Consider the following 21825-nt stretch of genomic DNA (forward strand, 5'->3'; position numbering starts at 1 on the left):
TAGAAAACCTGGAGAGAATGGCTTCATGAGCTATGGCAGGCAACCATTCTAGAGGAAGGCAACCTCGATTACAAATCCCTGGTCCACCAAGTTGGAGGTTGAGCAAGGGGGTAATCTCCCCTTCTCGTGAAAACTGAATGATTACGGATACGAGGACTAGGAGAAATTCATCCTTTCTCGAGGCATCAGAATACCAGCAGCCATCTGCGCGTATGAATGCAGCCAGTGAAAGCCAACAGGAAGCTGGTCGCATGAAGAGTATACTGAGCACGAGAACCAAACTTAAGATCGGCTTCTGGAATGTCCGTACCATGTACGAGGCAGGAAAGCAGGCGCAAGTAGTAAGAGAGATGAAGAACAACAAGTTACACATACTAGGAGTAAGTGAATGCAGATGGACAGATTTTGGAAAGATCATGACAAACAGCGGTGAGGTAATCATTTACTCAGGAAGAAAAGATGGTAGACATCACGAGGGAGTAGCAATTATTCTGAGTAAAGCAGCAGGGAAGTCACTGATAGAGTACCATCCTGTAAGTGAGAGAATGATGAGAGCAAGACTCGACACAAAGCCAATTAAAACATCCATCATACAAGTCTACTCTCCTACTAATGAGGCAGAAGATGAAACTAAGCAAGACTTCTACGAAGCACTACAAGCCGAACTTGAAAAGATTACCAAACATGATTTAACCATCATCATGGGAGATTTTAATGCAAAAATAGGCCAAGACAACACCGGATATGAAAGAGTCATGGGAAAATATGGCTGTGGTACCATGAATGAGAATGGTGAACATTTGGCAGAGTTTTGTGGTAACAACAACATGGTTATAGGTGGGACGTTATTCCCACACAAGGACATACACAAGCTCACATGGATATCACCCGGAGGAAGAGACAAAAATCAGATAGACCATATTGTTATAAATGGTAAATGGAAACGATCTCTTCAGGATGTGAGAGTAAGACGAGGTGCAGATGTAGGCAGTGATCATCACCTTGTAACTGCAGATTTTAAACTTAAACTGATGAAAACTATACCAAAGTACAGCTGGAAAAGATTCGATGTTGGCAAGCTTAGTGACACAAAAACCAAGCAAGATTTTAGATTAGAGCTGAAAAACAGATTTTCTATCTTGCAAGCTAGTGATTTAGACGAAGAGCAGATAGACGAACACTGGCTGAAAGTAAAAGATACATTTAACAATGCAAGTGAGAAAGTTATTGGCTTCAGAAAACAGATACACAAAGAATGGATAACACCAGGTACATGGAAACTCATTGACAGCAGAAAAGAACTAAAGAAGAGGTTGTGAACCACACACTCAGAAAGAATAAAAGAGAAATTAAGAGACCAATACTCTGACAGTAACAAAGAAATAAAGAAGGCCACAAAGAGGGACCGTAAGAACTTCATTGAAAATATGGCACAAGAAGCTGAAAAAGCAGCATCAGAACAGAGAATGGGCGATGTTTATCAGATCACCGAGAAACTTAGTGGACAAAGAAGAAATGCATGTGTGCCAGTAAGAGACAAGCAGGGCGCAATGATTACATCTGATAAAGACCAAGAACAAAGATGGAAGGAGCATTTTGAAGAGATACTAAACCGCCCAGATCCAAGCAACAGAGCAGAAATACCTGAAGCAAACATTGACTTAGATATCAACATAAATGAACCATCAAAATTAGAAATAATCACAGCAATCAAGAGTTTAAAGAACAATAAAGCACCTGGGAATGACAACCTACCAGCTGAAATATTCAAAACAGACCCTATCCTTGCAGCAGATATCCTTCATCCTCTTTTCTGCAAGATATGGAAGTACAACATGATACCAACAACATGGTCTGAAGGTAGCATCATTAAACTACCAAAGAAAGGAGACCTCACAAACTGTAACAACTGGAGAGGTATTACCTTACTCTCTATACCAAGCAAGATATTCAGTAAAATAATTGTAAGCAGAATAAAGACAGCAGTGGATAAAAAACTAAGGAAAGAACAGGCAGGCTTCAGAAAAGGAAAGAGCTGCTGTGACCAAGTATTTGTACTAAGAAACATAATAGAACAGTGCACAGAGTGGCAAAGAAAACTCATCATAAACTTCATTGACTTCGAAAAAGCTTTTGATAGCATTCACAGAGACAGTTTGTGGAAAATCCTGAGGCACTACGGTATACCATCTAAACTAGTTGACCTAATAAAAGCATTTTATGCAGAATTTAAATGCTCTATTGGTAGATCATCAAACACAAGCTTTCTTGTTAAGTCAGGAGTGAGACAAGGATGTGTGATGTCAGCTCTACTGTTCATTATAGCAGTAGACTGGGTAATGAGATCAACCCTTAGTGATGAGAATACCGGCATCAGATGGACTCTTTTCAACAAACTAGAGGACTTAGATTATACAGATGACCTGGCTTTATTATCTCATCTGGAAACACAAATGCAAAGAAAAACATCTAATTTACAAACAAATGCCAGCAAAATCGGATTGAACATCAACATAAAGAAAACAGAAGTAATGTCCCTTAATACAAAAAGCCCACCCAAAATACAATTGAATGGAGGAGATATCAAAAATACAGATTATTTTACATACCTGGGAAGTGTGGTAACATCAGATGGCGGAGCTGACAAGGACATAATATCAAGATTAGGTAAAGCCAGAGGAGCCTTTGTCAAGCTTAAGAACATATGGAAGTCAAGCAGTATTAGCAGACATACTAAGATCAAACTGTATAATAGCTGTGTCCTATCTGTTTTAATGTATGGTGCTGAATGCTGGAGGATGACTGAAAGTGACATTAAGAAACTATCAAGTTTTCATAATGGGTGCCTCAGAAAGATCTTGAGGATATTCTGGCCAGCAAAAATAACCAACAAAGATTTGCATGAAACAACTAAAACAACAGACATGAGGACCTTACTAGTAAAATATAGATGGAGGTGGATAGGCCATGTCTTGAGAAAGCCCACAGATGACATCACAAGAGTGGCACTCAGATGGACCCCAGAAGGGAAGAGAAGGAAAGGCCGACCAAAAACAACATGGAGGCGAACAGTGGAGAAAGAACTAAAGGAGATAAATCTCACCTGGGGAGAGGTGGAGAAGATTGCAAAGAATAGAGAGGAGTGGAAATCCCTAGTCCTTACCCTGTGTGCCTCCGGGTGCAACAAGGACTAGGTAGGTAGGTAGGTAGCAGCGTCCATCCTAACTTGAGAAGTACAACATGTACAAGTCTTTCCCAAAATGCTTGTCCGACGTGTGCAAATTAATAAAATATTATGCTAAGAATTAAGAAAAATCCAATTCAATGTAATCAACATAAATATGAGTCCAGAAATTTACGAGGGTCATTCAAAAAATACGTAGACAATGCTTCTCCTCGTCATATGATTATTACAAAATTATAGATCAACACATTTTCGTAAACATAAACATTTATTTTGTCGAAGTGTGAAATTTCATTCCATTTGATTAAACAGAACTCACGTTAGCCAAAATTAAAAGCATCATGTTTTGTTACCACGGAGCACGGTTATCCAATATTGTAACGTCAAAAACAACGCTGAGAAAGTTTGTCAAAAGTATATACATTTTTGTTATTTCAAACACGGTTTGTTGCGTCTTCTCCATTCAAAACACATATCCACAATGCTTAACACCTGGTTTGCTAACAATTGTACAAATATAGCTTGAATTAGAATGTTACTGTTTTCAAATTCTTTGATTTACCATGCAACTTTATTATTTCTGCAACATTGAAACACACATCACGTTCAATGACGTTCCTAACTCTTTTGACAATATTTTTAACTTTAACCCGTTTCTTTGCAGACAATCCATCGTCCGATTCAAACTCGCTACCACTCAAAAATTGTATATTCAACTTCATACAAATACACAGATTTTTTTTCATACAGATCCTGATTTATAAATATTTTTTAAGCTTGTAGAAAAAGTTTCACTAATGTAAAGTCTAATTTTATTGCTAATTGCTGCTCCGTGACGTCCTCTAATGTCATGGTTTTTTGCCTTTTTTAATCAAGTCCATATGTATTTAGAAGTTGATATCTTTTAAATGGAACGAGATATTACATAACCTGATTTCATTTTAATTAATACAGCAATACTTTATTTAAACATGTAAATTTTATGTCGTTTCAGCTCAATTTATTAGAGGTATAGCTGTAAATACTATAAAGTGAAAATTAGAAAATTACTCAATTTTGACGGTGCTCCATGACCCCATTTTTGCTGTTCTAAATCCTTGGTAATTTTAATAATTATGAGGATACATTCCATTTTTTTTACTCAAATTATTTGAATCTGTTGTTAAAATATTTGTACCAAATTTGGATATAATATGACGTTAAATAAAAAAGTTAGGACAAAAGTCTACGAACTTTTTGAATGATCCTCGTATAAATCTTTTTTTCCTGGTGCTAAAGTATGAAATTTATATTTGGTCTCACATTTCCGCAGATTTTTTTCCTGGTGCTTAAGAATGGAATTTATATTTGGTCTCATATTTCCTAAGGCCACCTGTCCATATTTTCCGTGTTACATGTGTGTAGTGTTTTTTTTTAGTTTTCGTAACGAAAATGTCGTTTGGACATCCGACGTGAGCAAACTAATGAATTATTGTGCTAAGGATCACAAAATGTTAAATGCAATGTAATCAAGATAAATCTGAGTCAAGAAATAAAGAAAAGTTTAATCCGTTGTTGGCAACAGAAAATGAGACATAGCATTGATGTGTATCCGATATATAAATAGGGGTATAGCCACCAGGATTCTGCGTATCCGTTCACCCCCTGCCTTAAATATTTATTAAGATTGATTGATTGCTGTTTTACGTCGAGACGGATATATTTCAATAATATTTCGGCGGTGCTTAAAAAGTTTTTTTTATCTCTATTTTCTAATGTAAAAATTTGATTTTCCATTGTGGCCCCACCCTTACACTTGGTGTTACGATTTGAACAGACTTGAATTTTCTGCAGTCCAACATAACATTCGAGTTTGATGACTATAAAGAGTTGGGAGGTGGATAAAATATATACAGATTGGTTAGAATATGTCTAGAATTTGGAAGTGAAAGGTACTTGATCGACCAATGCTGGAAAGTGTAGAAATTATCCCAAAAAGTGCGCAAAAAATCTTTCGATGTAAATTGCTCATTTTTTGCATCACGGGATCTGTAGCGTTATGGTCAAAGACTAGCATATAAAACCATAGCGCTACGGTTCTGCAGCTAACGATCGCCAAAGATATTTCAGAGGTGTAATGCGATAATGACTGAAAAGTGATATTATATTATGAAGAGCTGTATACTAGCTTTAGTGATGTTGGCAGTGGCACTCAGTGAAGTTATGGATACCCCTCCTGGACACTTGAACCCCTGGGAAGTCATATGGATCCCATGGGTGGGATCCCAGTCTCTGAGAAGTTTCCCTCCCCCTGGGTTTTTCATGAGGAGTTTGTTAAGAAGAGTCAGCCATTGGTGATGAGGAAAGTCTTGGAGAAGGACGGACAATTTCCCAGCTTACAGACTGTGGACAGGTAAATACCTCAGGTAAAAAAAATACTGGAGGGTTTTTATCCCTGCAGTGATTGAGATTACTGGAGAGAGAGAGAGAGAGAGAGAGAGAGAGAGAGAGAGAGAGAGAGAGAGATAGAGAGAGAGAGAGAGAGAGAGAGATGTTGCAAACCACTTTTGAAATAACGACCACTATTGAAATAATTGTATCAATAGTGGTTAAGAGAATATTTCAATAACTAACATAGGTTGAACTATTATTGAAATAATTATTTCAATGGTGGTTAAGAGTGCATTTCAATAGCAAACATAGGCTACAACTACTATTGAAATACAACCGCTATTGAAATATTTCAAAAGTGGTTAAGAGTGCAACCACTATTGAAATAACGACCACTATTGAAATAATTGTATCAATAATGGTTGAGAGGGTATTTCAATAACAAATATAGGTTGCAACTATTATTGAAATAATTATTTCAATAGTGGTTGAGATTGCATTTCAATAACAAACATAGGTTGCAACTACTATTGAAATAATGTTCACTTTTGAAATAAAGATTTCAGTAAAGGTTTTGAATGCATTTCAACTTAGAACTGATTGCATGATAATAATGAGTCTCATGCCTCTTCATCTTTGACACACTCCTCACTTAAAATTCTACGTTATAAGTGAGTTTTACTCAGTGCTATTAAAATTATATTTAAGACAGATAGCACTTAATGTTTGCCATGTTTGTTGGATTCTATTCCTTTTATCTTGATTTTTTAAAAACAACTAACTTCAAGGTTATATTACACACATTGTCAGTCAGGAGTAATGATAACTATACATTTTATGCTCTTATCTATTTTGAAGGAGATTGTGAAGGGAGTGCTATGTGACTGTCTAATTTTACTCGCTTTGTTGATTTTTGGTCACATGGTCAACCCCACAATGCCATTCAGATTTTGATTTCCCATGCATCTTCTGTCTTTTCTTTTTTTGTTGCATTGATAGTATTATGAAAAGGTTGGATGGTATAAGGAAAGGAATCATAAAAGAGCTGGATACCGGTATTTTCATTAGAGTGTTTGATGGTATCCTGAGTGAATTTAATTACATGAAAGCGTTGGGTGGTATGAGAAATTTATAATATAAATAATATCATGAGAGGGTTAGTTGATATCTTGAATGCAGTAATAGGTTCCTCAGAAGGTCAAATTAGAGGTTGACATTTCATCATTAGACGGTTAGGTATAATTATGAGCGGTTGAATCGTATTTGATGTTTGGAAAGTATGAAAGGTTTTGATAGAATTCTAGGAGGGTTGGATGGTATCATGAAATGTTTGGATGGGATCATGAAAGAATTGGATGATGTTATGAAAGAGTTGGGTGGTATGAGAAGCTTTGATGGGATCAAGGGAAGATTGTGCGGTCTTGAAGGGTTGAATCGTATTTTATGAGGTTTGTTGATATGGGAGAGTTAGAAAGTATGACAGGATCGGATGGTATAATGAGATGGTTGGATTGGTTTATGAGAAAGTTGTTTGAATGTTATCACGAAAAGCTTGGATGATATCATGAGCACATTGAGTTGTACCAGGGTATGAGAGGTTTCCAAGGATAATACTCGAAAATTGTATGGGGAAATAGAGTCGAAAAGAATCTTGAGAGTATTGGATATCTTCATGAAAGGGTTGAATGGGATCATGAGTTGGTTGGATAACTAGTTCATGAAAATGTTGGTTGGTGTGAGAGAGTCAAACGGGTTTTTAAGAGCGTTTGATTGCTTCAGGTGAGGGATGGAGGGTCTAAGAGGGTCGGAAAAATATCATAATTGGTTGAAGAGTATCCTGAGAGGATTGGGTGGTATGAGAGGGTTTGGATGATATCATGAGCGGGATGAATGGTATGACTTTGATATTGAATACTGTTTGTTATCTCCATATCCTTTGTGTAAGGGTTCGCTGGTATCACGAGGGAATGGGATCTTGGAAGAGGGCCGGTTGGGATTATGAGAGGTTGGATGGTTTCTTCATTGGTTTGGATAATAGAGAGAGTTGGATAGTGTGAGATGGTTTGATATTATTATGAAAGTGTGAAAGGATTAAAAGAGGGTTGTATGCTATTTCGAAAAGGGTATGAGAGGTTAGATATTATGGGAATGTTGGATTGTATCATGCGAGTGTTTGGTTCTATCATGAGAGGTTAAGATGGAATCATGGCAACTTGAGAGAATTCTTTTATAGAGGAGAATGCTTATAAAGACTCTTCGGAAAGAACCCAGCTGTATAATTGTGTTCTAATCTTTAGGACCAAGTTGAGTTTGGGTGTATAAAAGAAGTACAAACAGTGTCAGTATCGATCGATTTTGCTATTTATGTGATATTTGAAGTTTAAACTATGCAAAGCATGCCTCTCAAGTTAACATGACATTATAATATTCTTTATTGTACATAAATTGACGGGAATGCATGGTCCTTTGGCATATTATGCAATTACCGGATTTTTTCCTATTCATACCATATCGTACGTGTAATTCATTAATCTTATCAGATATTCAATAATCCTAACTCTTGATAATACCTGCTTTTTCAAACAAACACATTAGGAAGGATTTAAATGATACTGATATATAAAACTGGGTGGTTTCAAACGGTGATGCCTGTTCATTTAGGGGACAGTCATTTGGTTCTGGTGATGGAACTTTTTTCGACTTTAATTATTTATTGAAGGCAGTGAAAGACATATTATTTATTTTCAAGATAGTCGGAGACAAATTACATGTACAAAATAGCACTACATTTACAATTAGAAATTTTTTTTTTTTTTTTTTTTTTTACAGTTTTACAGTTTTTTAAAAGTTATCCTGATATTAAAAAGAGATTTTTTATTAAGAAATTTATTTTCGATTTCCTGCTCAAGCTAGGCAAGTATCGGTACATGTATTTTTAAAAAAATGGTTTTCTTGGTAGCTTCATTTAAGAAAAGTGGCAATTTTGATGATTAATAACGAAAAAAAATGTTCGAAAGGAAAACGCGCTCATAGTATATTGTCAGTCCGTGCTCAGTGGTGTGTGCAGACTTTAACAATTGAACACACCTGGTGAATTGTAAACATTAACAGTAACAGAGCTCGTGAGGTTTCACGGGTGGATCCAAGTTGTTATCTCTGTACACAACACTGAACACGGACTGATGATACTAGAGAAGGTGTTTAACTTTAAAACATTTCTTCTCTGAAATTGCTGTATTATAGTTTTAATATTTTTCAGTAATACACAACAAATTTGCATTTTTCTTATTATTAAGAATGAAATCATAATTTGTGAAATTACAATAATGTGTCAAACCCGTCCAGAAATTCGAAGTTTCAATAACTTCGAGATGAGAAAAGATATTTATTATATTTTCGTAAAAAGGCTATTGCTATATATAGATCGAGATATTATACAGAAATTCTTTGTTTAACTTCATAGTTGTGTCTATGTTCCTTTAAGGGTATACTTTATAATAACAAACCGACCGTAAGCTACCAAAAATTGAAAATTTAGTTTCATTTGATTCAGAGCTTAGGATTCATGCAACCAACCTTAAAATATTTTATTCTTTCGCACTGCTGTTTTATAATATTGAAAATGCTATATAATACAATGAAAAAAAGATTGACCAAAATGTCTTACTCTAATGCAGGTAACTGTCTGAATGTCTTTTTTTTGTTACATTTTTATAACTATAGTACCTTGATAAAATTTGTTTCAAATGCATTTTACATATGCCTATAGGTTTTAAATATCAACATACTCTACAACAAATTGACAATAAAATGCTTTTGATTGATTGATTGATTGTATGTTGTTTAATTGTTTAATTTTTCACTCATATGGAGACGCCACCACTTGCCGGTTGAGGGCTACAAATTTTGTCCTTTGCTCGGCACTCAGGGCCTTTGAGCAGTGAGGGGTCTTTTTCGTGCCAGCACCTACTACGACACGGGGCCTCGGTTTATACGGTCTCATCCGAAGGACCAGTCTCCACGTCCCACAGTGGGATTCGAACCCGCGAAGTAAGGATTGACTCCTTACTTCGCGACTCTAGAGCAGACGCTTTAACCACTGCGCCACGCGGGCGACAAAATGCTTTTGAAATAACGCTATAAACAACACAAGAGTTTGTAAGAGACAGTGCTCAGTTTGCATGACGAATAATTAGTAATTAAGTGATGGTTGCAGACAAAGAGCTTGCCAATGGATAAAATTAACCGTTTCTAACCCGTTCTTACTCAAATCTGTAATATACTAGCATGTAAAAGATCTACATTTTCATCTATACCTTTCTCATTCTTTTGATAATGATAGAAATTACTAGTACTTGAGAGCATTACGTATATTTAGATACACTATAAACAAAATACAAATGCTTCACAGAGAGTTCTTTAAGGGTATCATTAATGAAAAAGCTATCGTCACACATCTGGAACTGGTGTTTGTTGTTTGAATTCCTATCTCAATCACTTTTATGGAGAGGCACCCACTTGCTTGCCGCCGGAGTGCTGCAAATTTTCTTATACTCGGGGCTATTGGCAACATCGCGTCAACATCTACTACAACACTAGTTTATATGATCTAATTCCAAGGACCGGTCTCGAAATTCTTCAGTGAATGCAAATGTGTAGATCCTTACCCCGCACTGTTTGTAGAACAGACGCTCTAACCACTGCACCACGCGAACGACTGCTTTGGTTACTGATTTGCTATAGGGAAGCGGAGAGGGGGTCGATCCGTACGTGGCATGTTCGAATTCCACAGCAGGACAAAGAAACTGGCGCTTTGTATGAAACTGTATAAACTAAGGCCCTTTTTTGCAGTGTGTTGGCAAGAGAAAAATGCCTACCTGCTTAATGGCCCTATGTACCGAGTATAGATCTAAATTATAGCCCTTTATCGGCAAGTTGTGGCGTCTCCATATGAGTGAAAAATTCTCGAGAGATTTTTAAACAAGAAACAATAAATATAAAACGAACAACCCTGGCACCAATGAAGTTTATTTACAAGTGTAAAAACAAACAAAGAGACAACAGCGCAAATACAACCAACAATTATGTAATACTACTGTAACTTTCTGAAAACTGGAGACACAAACAGGCAGAGTATCTTGGTGAAAAAATGAAAGCTGTTGAAATACTGAGATACAACGCAACAGAGAATACTGTTATAAACTCATACAAGTCGTCTGTATTTTATTTTGGGCTTATTTGGACTTATTGGAAGTGCTGTTGTTTTCTATCTGGTGCCTTTTCCTTTGATTTAAAGAATTCTTTGATATATGAAGAAGAGGAAAAATTCAAGAAGATAAAAATTCCTTGTGAAGATGTCAGAATAGTTACGACAAAGGAGAAAAATGAAATTTGCAGGAAACTATCTATAACCTGTAGAATCCAGACCGATCCGGTCAAACAAAAGAGCTTGGTAAAAATAACCAGTTCTGACCTGTTTTCCCGCGACTTTTGAATATTCTTGTCAAAATCTATGTTACTGATGGTGAGGATAAACATAATAACATTGCAAAAACATGTCAGAAGAAGTGGAATTATAAACGTGACGATGTTCTGAATGAAACGTTTAACAAAACACACCCTGTTACCGTACTGCTGCCTTCTATATAGTAAGACACTATTACATTAATGGAAACAACAAGAAATGGAAAGAGATAAGTAAACAATATATACTTCCTAAAAAAGCTTATTTGCGTGGCTACCATGCAAGGACTTATTAATATAATTACTTCTAAAAGTTAAAAACATGTGAAGGCAGCAAATGAAAAGGCAACAACACAGGCACAACCAAAAGTAATGCAGCACAACTCCAACTATCCTACAGAACAGGGTATTTTTGTTTAAAACGTTGGCTACAGTATACGTCAGCTGCATGCACATTAGAGAAAATGATGCACTCATAACATTTAATCCTGGAAGTGAGCGCAATGCTGGGAATTTCAGATAAACAAGAAATAAGAAGAGAATAGACAATATACTGATAATATTGAGAACATTTGTGAAGATTTCTAGTATCTCAGAAATATCTTTCGCCACGAAAGGGTCAGACTGAAATTTGGTACAAACTCTGATTTTATCATTATAATCCATGACGTATTCTCCAAGATAGAAAACTTCGTTGGAGTCTTTAACAATGATACGGTAATTATCGCTGTCAAAGTTTACATCGTTGGCATCAATAACGCGCTGAAGGCACATTAGTAATCTGCTAACAATAATTCCATCACCAGGGCGGTGAAAAACAACCAAATTATAATAATTTTTAAGTAAGTGGTAGTCATTTTCTGGTATTAACTTCGAGCTTGTTAGTGTTTTACTTATATTGCAAAAACTAATGCCTTTTAAGAAGAACGATATTCTCTTAGAACCATCACCGGTTTGGTTTATCTGTAGCGTATGAGGAGTTTGCAACAGACTGTTTCTCGACAGACTCTCTAATAAAAGGCTTAAATTTCTTGCTACAAAACAAAAAATAATGTAGAGTGATATGCGATTCTAAGTGAAATACATGTAACCCTAGCTGATAAACCTTTATACCACTTGGATTAGCTAAAAGATATAGTTCTTGAAGGCGACAATCGTTAATGTAGGTAGAATTTGATAAAATTTCCCAAACAGCAGACCTGGTTGATGATAAAGTTTGTTCTGTATCTTTTGTCGAGGAAGTTACTTTAAGACTACAACGAATATGTAGATGATACTTCATCATGCCAGGGGAAGCGATGATTGGTTTGCAGGCTCCATCAATTAATGCACGACCAGGGTAGCAGGCATGTTCTGAAGTCTACAACAAAGAGAATTATCATAAAACTGCTTCATATCATGAAAGTGAAACACATTTCTGCTTTAGATATAAAGTTAATTTATGTCCAACTGATACTAAATGATAGAATAAGACACGTAATGCACTTTGGACATGTCTCCAATTTTGTTCCAATTTATTCTTATTCAGACCATTCAGATTAATTGAATCTGAGGCTATTATAGATCGGATACCTTAATAAAAAGATATTGTTGTTTGAAATATGGGGCATGAGTTCGAAGGAATCTTCAAGTCAAAATTTAAATACAGGGAGAAACCTTTTCCTTTGTAACAGTTAAAGGAGCTTATCAAAGTTCTTTTTTATTATGAAATATCTAAAACGTTGATTCACTTGCCTTGAACTGCTCCTGAAATGTAGACAAGCTCAGCCTCATTGTAGGTACAAATAAATCTCTCATCGTGTGGTCTCTCTGCGGCGGGTTTGCCCTTAAGAAAGGTTTGCAGGCCTTGGAAGCACGAAGTTGCTGTGATTCATTATATTCTTCCATACAAAAAGAACAAAATATATTTCTATAAGGATGAAGAAGATCACCGTACTTTTCATTTGGCAATGATAAACATGCATTCCTGAGCAGGACGTACTGGATATTTGATTCCTTACAGATCACTTTTTTGTCAAATGCTTTCATCATGTTCGGTTTATCAGACAACTTGCAGAGCTGGCAAAGATCATGTTTATAACTATTTGCAGAAAGGAGGAAGGACTGAATACTTTTATTTTCATACGCCAATTTTTCAACCTGATCAACATATGCGCAGGCTCGTTGGTCTTCAGTTTTACATTCATTCTTAGTTTCTATAACCTTAACTTCATCCCGATGACATAAGACTATATCATTGAAATCGTAAACAATGTCACATTTGTTCTTAAGAGCATGTGTAATGACTTCGCTAAAGTTCATGAAGAAATCAAACTGTAATAGACTATCACAAACAATGTTGATATCTAAAATTGTATATGGATCTGAAGAAAGAGAGCCGTTTTCAAATGTATAGTTAGTGTTGCAGAGGAAACAAAATATGTTTCTGTATGTAACTTTGCTTGATAAAACAGGAAAGTCAAAATCATTCAATTCTGACACACACAGTTGCATTATCTTCTGATGTAGCTCCATGTTCGAAATAGTCATTCTTCCCTCATAACAAACATTTACAACTTGTATTTTTCTCTCTATTTCCTTATGTTCGGACAATATCTTTTTTTCGGAAAAAATTGCCCGTATGTCACTGACGCAATCGATTGGATGTATGATAGCGGTGTCTAAACAACAACTACAGGGGTTTACGAACAAACATGAAAAGGAACAGTCACAGTTTCTGGTAGTTCTGTTTCGCACGGTGTCTGGCAAAATGTCCTGGTTACAGAAGCGATGTGGATAAGCAGCAGCCATTTTGGATAGAAAAGGTTGCAACTGATCTGTCTTGTAATTAGATGGAATAACGTGACTAACAGTTTGGTTTTTCGACGGTTTTGAATTCAAGATTTTGTTGACAATTGATAAATCATTCAACACATTGTCGGAGAAAATTAGACGCCGTCTAGGTAACCCTGTATCCCCGTAGTCGATAGTTTCATCAACTTTACTAGAAAAGTCAAGAAAAATCCATTTCTTTGAGTCATCTTGTTGATTCTCGGTATCGTTTATTGTCGGAATATTGCACAAAAAACAATAAAAATTCCGATAAGGATAAGTCAAATCCGATGTCGGATTTTCTTTACATAATTTTTGTATGTTGTAATTAATGAAATTGTGACAAGTATTGATGGGTTGCTGAATTCTTTCTATGCTTTTCAGTTTGCACAAGTAACAAAACACGTTTTTATACAGTCTAATCTCGTTTACATAGGACGAAAAACACGCTTTCTGTAAATCCTCATCATGTGGACAAGGTTCCGTGAAATATTGATTATCCTCGAAATGGCTAGGGAAAACAATGTCTTTAAGCCTCGAGGACGGAAGAAATAGAGCTAAACTCTTCCATTCTTTGACAATAGATAGCATATCTTCATTTGATTCTATAAAATTGATAAAATTAGCATTCCCGTCAATAGATATATCCCACTTTTCTATGTCTAATTCCTTTTCACCGTTACATAAAGCACAGTGAATATTAAAGTATGTATAATTACTTGTAAGCGAGGTAACGAAAATTCGGTCTTCGAAGTGGTTAGAGAGGCTGTGGCATTTGTCAGGCTTTTCTACAAATTCAGAGCAGGTATCTACAACGTGATACTTTGGAAGTTCTGGTTCTATTTTACTAAAGGGAGAACGTTGAAAAACTGCGTCATGGAATCGTGTCAATTTTCCTTCGAAAAATTTGTCAGGACAACAAGTCTTCTTTCGAACACACGTATCCTCACAGGAACATGGTGGGCATCGTGATTGTATTGAATTCTGGTGATATCCTGTCAATCCGGGCCAGTCTTTACAAAGGCCTTTCTCTCCACAAGCATTTATGTATATACCCATAAGTCTTGTAAGGTTTAACTTTGAATTCGAAGTTGTACAAGTTGAAGGAAGTAAGAACATAAAAATCAGGCTTGAAATTAACTGATACATAATTTCTTCTTCACTTAATGCCTTTAAAAAATCTGAAAGTCAGGAAAATTGTTATATCAATAAAATTTCTTGAATTCATAGAATCACAATTGTTTATAAATTTAAACTATAAACATTTTGTCTGATAATATTAATGATAATGTATAATGTAATTTTTTCTTCTGTATTAAATTTCATCTTCTTTACCAGAAATTTGTAGAAAATGGAATCTGTAAAAACGTTGCAAAATAAGATACATATTTGAATTTGCAAAGCATAAATTTTTTTTAAAAAAAATCCTATTAGATACATCAGATGCATTTAAAACTTAATTAAATGAGTCTAATTATACCCCATGCATTTAACTTACTGTGAAAAGAAGCCTCGGTTTCAATCAACACAATGAGATTTATGTTTACAAATTTAAAATGTTCAACTTTTATAATTTGTCAAAGATGTATCATTTGTTTTTATATCACATGCTTAAAATTTTGCACAGATTAGAGATAATAGAAGTATTTATGTTTAGTGTTACCTATTTTATCATGATGCGATTGGTTTTCTAGTCGGATTACAAAACTTTTAAGAGAGGAGTTATTCACCTCATATATTCTACCATAGGTAGCTTAGTGCTAACAGATTTTATCTTTCTCTTTCACCTCCACGTCGTTTTTCTATTCATTTCTTTCTTTAAGGGGATATAATGAATGATTCGTTTATTTTACAACACGCCTAATATTTTCTTCTTTGAACATTGCTCGCTCTCTCCCTCGTATATTAACGATTTCTATAGCTACTCTAAACATCCTTGAATTTGTCCTCAAAATCCTGGATTGACTGTATTTCTTGAAAACTACATTTATTTCCATTTTATTGTCATTTCACAATAGTAAAAAAGAATTGCAAAATCCATATCTTCATTATTTTACCATGATCAGAAGGAATCGCAGTCCTCACTCTTGCCTTAGCTTCGCGAAGGTGATAAACCAGGAATGACATACCAGAAGATTGACTTATTCATGGGAACACAAAATATACGGCGAGAAAAGAAAAAAGTAAGAGAGAGTCCCAAATGAAAAGTTAGATAGATATTATTAAATAAATATAGAAAATAGGTATATTTAGAATGAATTAAAAACATTCAAGTTAAACAAACAAAAAACTACAAACTTGAGGTGAGTGTCTTCAAGGCGTGAAGATGAAGAGGTATTGGAAACTGCATGTCATTAGACCTTATTCACGATCCCTGCATTAAAACAGTTCCACATTTGAGATTATACCACATTAAGTACATGTATATTTGATATGTGCATAAAACTCTAAAATCGTGTCATAAACATTTCTTACTATTCATTTATCATAAAGATACATATTAAGTTACAACTGTAGATGTCCTGAATATTAATAAACCTAACTCTCTAAATGGCGTTTATATACATGTATATCTAAGACTCCAAAGTGCGATGGTGACGCAAAAATGCGATGGTCTCCCCAAAGTCCGATGACCTGCGCCAAACGTTAATGTTAATTCGTGGGTAAGGGTGGCTCACGAAATCCACGAACATTGACCCCCCACGAAAATTGATGATTCTACAGAAAATGAGAGCCCTTGGCTCGAGGATACCATCGGCAAAAATTTGCTCAGGGGTATTCTCTTTATAGAAATGGACAGGCATTTGTCTACATCCATGGCAAATACCTGTTCACTTCTCTAAAGAGAATACCTCAGGGGTTCTTGAGATATTAAGAAATTAGACATTTTAATAACAAATTTATTCAACATTTTAAAAACATTTTTTTCTACTGATATAGATTGAAGCTATATATTGGAAACAAAAATATTTTGTTTTGTAGTCGCAAACAAATCTTACACTACGCAGAAGTATTCGAAAACAAGTAGTAAAATACATCCCATTCATTTCAATTTGGTCTATTTTGGCATTTCAGGAACAGGTAACTAAAGGTAATTTTGTTTCATTAGTAAGGTGTCGGACTGTCAGTCTGTAAACAATTTTTCACAATGCTAGTCCTCCTACGGTTTTGGTCTGATTTCAATATAACTCAGAACACAAGTAGACTGCACTAAGATGCATAATCCATTTGATCGGTTTTTGATTTCGATGAACGGTGTTGCCGTGGTTACTATAAATAAAACTTCCTGTGAAATACTTTTAAAATGCTACTCCTACCACAGTTTTAGTCTGATTTCAATATAACTTGGCACGAAAGAAGACCACACTTTGATAGATACATAATTATTTGTATCGGCTTTTGATTTAGATAAATGTTTTTGCCTTAGATACTAAAATATAAATTTCTGTAAAAGACTTTCAAAATGCTACTCCAAATTCATTTTTAATCTGATTATAATATAACTTAGCACACATGTAGACTACAAATTCTTACTTACTTAGACCTCTTCGTGCCAGGTGGCACATAAGGCAGCAACACAGTCCCTCCACCCAGTCATATCCTTTGCTTTTCTTTTTACTTCCTTCCACGTCAGCACTATCTCTTTCAGCTATTTCTCTGATGTTCTTCGCCATGTTGGTTTAGGCCTGTCCCTTTTCTCTTGTCATCGGCTGTCCATAAAATGTTCTCTCTCTCTTGTGATATTATACTGGTCTTTTCTGAGCACATGGTCAACCCATCTCCACTTTCTTCTTACAATCTCCGCCACAATGTATTCCTGTCCTGACAACTAACTGAGTTTGTTGTTGGACACTATTTTTGGCCATCTGATCTTAAATATAATCCGTAGGCAACGATTTACAAACATTTCAGTTTCCTTGCGAAGTCTTTCCGGAGATTCTAGCATTCTGATCCGTATAATAGTATTTTAAGATGGCAAACATGTAACGGGCTTTGTTGATTCTTGATGTAATATCCTTTTCAGTACCCCCTGATGTTAATACAATGCTGCCTAGGTACTGGGAGTATGTGAAGTTGTCTACATCTTCCAAATGCTCTCCATTAACTTTTAAGGGGTTGTTATTTCGTGCATTGATTCTCATTAGAAGCTCTATTTTGGTCTTGTTAAAATTGATAATTAAGCCAAGACATCTAGATGTTGTATAGAGTTTGTTTGTTTTCTCCTGGATTTCCTGATAGGTTGATGAGATGAGACATAGGTCATCGGCATAATCTAGGTCATCCAGTTTGTTTTCCATTCTCCATCTAATGCCGTTTTTCTTATCTCTGGTGGATTCTCTAATGACCGATTCTATGGCCACTAAGAAAAGCAGAGGCGATAGCATACAGCCCTGTTTCAGTCCCGATTTTACTGGAAACCACTCTGTTTTGGCATTGTTAACCATCACACTACACTGAAATCCTTCATGCACTGCCCTGATGATGTCAATGATCTTTGGTGGTTGGCCATACAATCTCAAGAGTTTACATAAACTTTCTCTTTGATGTACACTATCAAACGCCTTTTCAAAGTCTACAAAGTTTAGGTATAGAGAAGACTGCCATTCTATTGACTGCTCTATAATATTTCGTAATACGAAAATTTGGTCGCAACATGATCTTCCTGGTCTAAACCCTGCTTGCTCCTTTCTCAGTTGTGCATCGACTTGTTCTTTTACTCTGTCTAAAAGCCTTCTGGTAAACACTTTTCTTATTGTGGGTAAAAGTGTTATTCCACGCCAGTTGTTGCATTCTGATTTATCTCCCTTTTTCGGTAGTTACCTTGTTGGTTGTCCAAATGTCTTGGAGCAGATTATATATGACCTTTGATATTGCTTCAATGTCCACTTTAAGTAATTCTGCTGGTATGTCATCTACTCCTGCAGCTTTGTTGTCTTTCACCTTTCTGGTAGCCTTCTGTATTTACTCTACACTTCCAAATGTATTCCCTTCACACTGATGTCAAGTTCTGCTATGTTGTTATTGATTTCGATATCTGGTGGTTGAGTTGGGTTTCTCTATTCAGAACTGATCTAAAATGTTCTGCACATCTTTTCAAAAATGTCACTGTCCTTGGAAAAGATATCGCCATGCTGGTCTTTTATAACGTTTGAATTGTTGGTGAATTTGCCAGACATCAGTTTAGTGATATTATACAGTTCTTGAATTATGTCCTTGCTGCTTCCTCAGCTCTACTCATATTGTCTTTGTCGGTGTGTCTCGCCTCGCACTCCTTTTGACCTCTCTATCTTTTTCCCTGTAGGACTTTGATAGGGATTCCTGCTCCGAGCTGTCTTTGCAGTCTAGGATCTTTGATTTGATCTTTAAGTTTTCTCTCTGAATAAGAGTCCATGTATCAGATGTTAGCCACACCTCTTTCACACTTGTCCTAAATCCTAATGTCTCAGTTGCTGCTGAAGCTAGACAATCCCTGGTGTTATCCCACTTTTCGTCTATGTTTTTCCTTTGTCCATCATCTCTAAAGCAGAAAATCTATTCCTCAGCTCCAGCTTAAAGCCTTCCTTTATCTCAGGTTGTTGAAGTTTGTTCACTGCTAACTTCCTCAGTCCTTGCACTTTCCTCTCTGCTCTTAACTTCAGTTGTATTTTGGCAAGTAAGAGTATGTGATCACTGTTAATGTCTGCACCTCTGTACGTCCGGGCATCTATGACTGATCTCCTCCACTTCTTGTTGATCATGATGTAATCGACCTGATTCTTTGTTCTCTTATCTGGAGAAATCCAGGTATATTTTTGATTGTCCTTGTGTGCAAAGATGGTGTTGCAAACTACTACATGCAACCCATTCATCTCACAAAAATCCATTAGGCGTTCTCCGTTTTCATTCATCTGTCCCATGCCATGTACATTTACCCCAATGCATGCATCCCTGCCGGTGTTATCACTTCCAACTTTTGCGTTCACGTCCCCCATTACTATCACCATATCGTGTTTTGGAGTTCGATGTAATACACTCTGCAGTTGATTGTAAAAGATATCTATCTCTTCATCACTTGCATCATGAGTTGGTGAGCTTGAATCACACTGAGCTTGATCTGTTGCGAATCGAACCTAGTATATAACATTCGATGATTCACTGGGTACCACTCTAGCAACGTCTTTGATGTTTCCTTGCTCATCATTATTGCAACGCCACTCTGGCGATCTTGATCCTTCCCTAAGTATATGATGGTCTCACCACTACTACAAGTCATTTTTCCAGAGCCTGTTCACCGTGCTTCACTTATATCCAGAATGCTGATGTAATATTGCCTCACCTCTTTGGCAATATGTACTGCTCTGCTATAAATTTCAAACATAGTTTGCACATACCATGTATAGACGTCATACTTGATATATTTCTCTGTGTGTCTATTTCTGTAGTCAGCGTTTACCCCAGAAGGGGTGACTGGCCCCATGCTGCAGGCGTCGCCCCGTTAGCCGGCATTACCCGTTTCCACCTCCTAAGACGGGGACGTGGGGCTTAGACTTCAGCAAACTATACATTATTTCTCAAAATGTTCCTCCTCCTACAGTTTTGGTTTGATTTCAATATACTAGTAACTTGACACACAAGTAGACTACACTAAGATACAAAATTCGGGTTGGATGGTATGTGAGGTTTGCATAATATGTGAGGGTCGGATGGAACCCGAAGAGGGTTGGGTGTTATAATAATTTAGTGTTGGATGGAGTCATGAGAGAGTTGGATATTATGAAAGGGTTGAGAGGTAAGAGAGGCTGTAATGGGATCAAGAGAAGATTGGATGGTATTTAAGTACCTTTGAAGGTTGAATCGCATTCTGAGAGAATTGTTGGTTTGAGAGGGTTGAATAGTATGAATTGGTTCCCGGTAACGGGTTGGATGGATTTATGACATATAAATATGAATGAAGAATATTCAATTATGTTAGGACAAAAAAAGTCTTTTGGTATTTTAGGTAGTAACTGTACGTGTCATTTATCCCACGCATGCCATGTCGTACAATTTATTTACCATAAATCAGAAATTAGGAAATCTTTAATAATTCCAGCCTTTTTTCAAGCAAAAAAAAAAAAAAAAAATGGAGGAATTCAAATGATAGTACTATATATATATAAAAAGAAAAGAAAAGGGTGATGCATGTTTGTTTAGGGGATGCATACTCGTTTGATTCTGAAGCGCATGGGTTGGAATTTTTTCGGTTAATTTATTTTTTTTCCATTACATTGAAAAATTATATATATTTATTTTCAAGATGATCAGAGACCAATTAATACAGTAACTTTGAAATAATGTTGCCTGAACATAATTAAATACCTATTAAACAATGCATGTCACTTTTCAACACTATACAGTGTCAAATAACATGTACCAAAATGCATGTATTTCTTATTCGCTTAAAAAAGGAGTGCCAAACCAAAAAGGGAAACTTGTATACTGTTTATGCCTGGAGAGAAGAAAAGCCTGTCCTCAATATGCTTTAATGACAAAAAATTGATATTACTGATGCAAAATTTATATCATGCATAAGAAATATAATTTTTTGAAAAAAAGACTTCTTCTTCCCATCCAGTGCAAAACCACTTAATTAAGTATTATCGCACTCTGCGTGAGGGGTGAGTGTCTATATACAGTGCCCCCCCCCCCCCCAAAAAAAATAAAAGTTTAAAAGATTAAAAGCGCAGAGACGCGACATCTAGTGGCTGGCATTGGACAGCTGGGTCTTGAAGCTGTCCAGGGTCTTGGCCTCCACCATTCCTCCTGGCAAGGAATTCCACAGTCGGATGGCTTGAGGGAAGAAGGAGGTCTTATACACTTCTGTCCTTGTGTGTGGTACCAGGAATCGCAGGGTGTGGCCTCTGGTCCTCAACGATGCTGGGTGTAAGTAGCTCACCGCCGGGATGTTCACGAGATGATAGACTATCCTGTATAACATGATAACTTGGGCCCTTTTCCGACGGATCTGAAGTGACTGT

At 36.1% G+C, this 21825-nt stretch overlaps 2 protein-coding genes across 2 annotated transcripts; one reads left to right on the forward strand and one right to left on the reverse strand.

The window, feature by feature from the left end:
• Window positions 1-137: 137 nt before the first annotated feature.
• On the forward strand, window positions 138-1319 carry LOC134264694 (craniofacial development protein 2-like). The gene has a single exon (XM_062746958.1). It carries the CDS (start codon window positions 138-140, stop codon window positions 1317-1319), a length of 1182 nt encoding a protein of 393 aa, XP_062602942.1.
• An 18001-nt stretch (window positions 1320-19320) lies between these two features.
• Window positions 19321-20285, reverse strand: LOC134264695 (craniofacial development protein 2-like). Its single transcript, XM_062746959.1, has 2 exons — window positions 20145-20285; window positions 19321-19938 (listed from the first exon to the last, which is right to left on the reverse strand). Exons 1-2 carry the CDS (start codon window positions 20283-20285, stop codon window positions 19321-19323), a joined length of 759 nt encoding a protein of 252 aa, XP_062602943.1.
• Between the last annotated feature and the right edge of the window lie 1540 nt (window positions 20286-21825).

This window comes from Saccostrea cucullata, unplaced genomic scaffold (assembly GCF_032062105.1).
Source record: "Saccostrea cucullata isolate Sc308-1 unplaced genomic scaffold, CSIRO_AGI_Scuc_v1 ctg2492, whole genome shotgun sequence".
Lineage (NCBI taxonomy): Eukaryota > Metazoa > Mollusca > Bivalvia > Ostreida > Ostreidae > Saccostrea > Saccostrea cuccullata.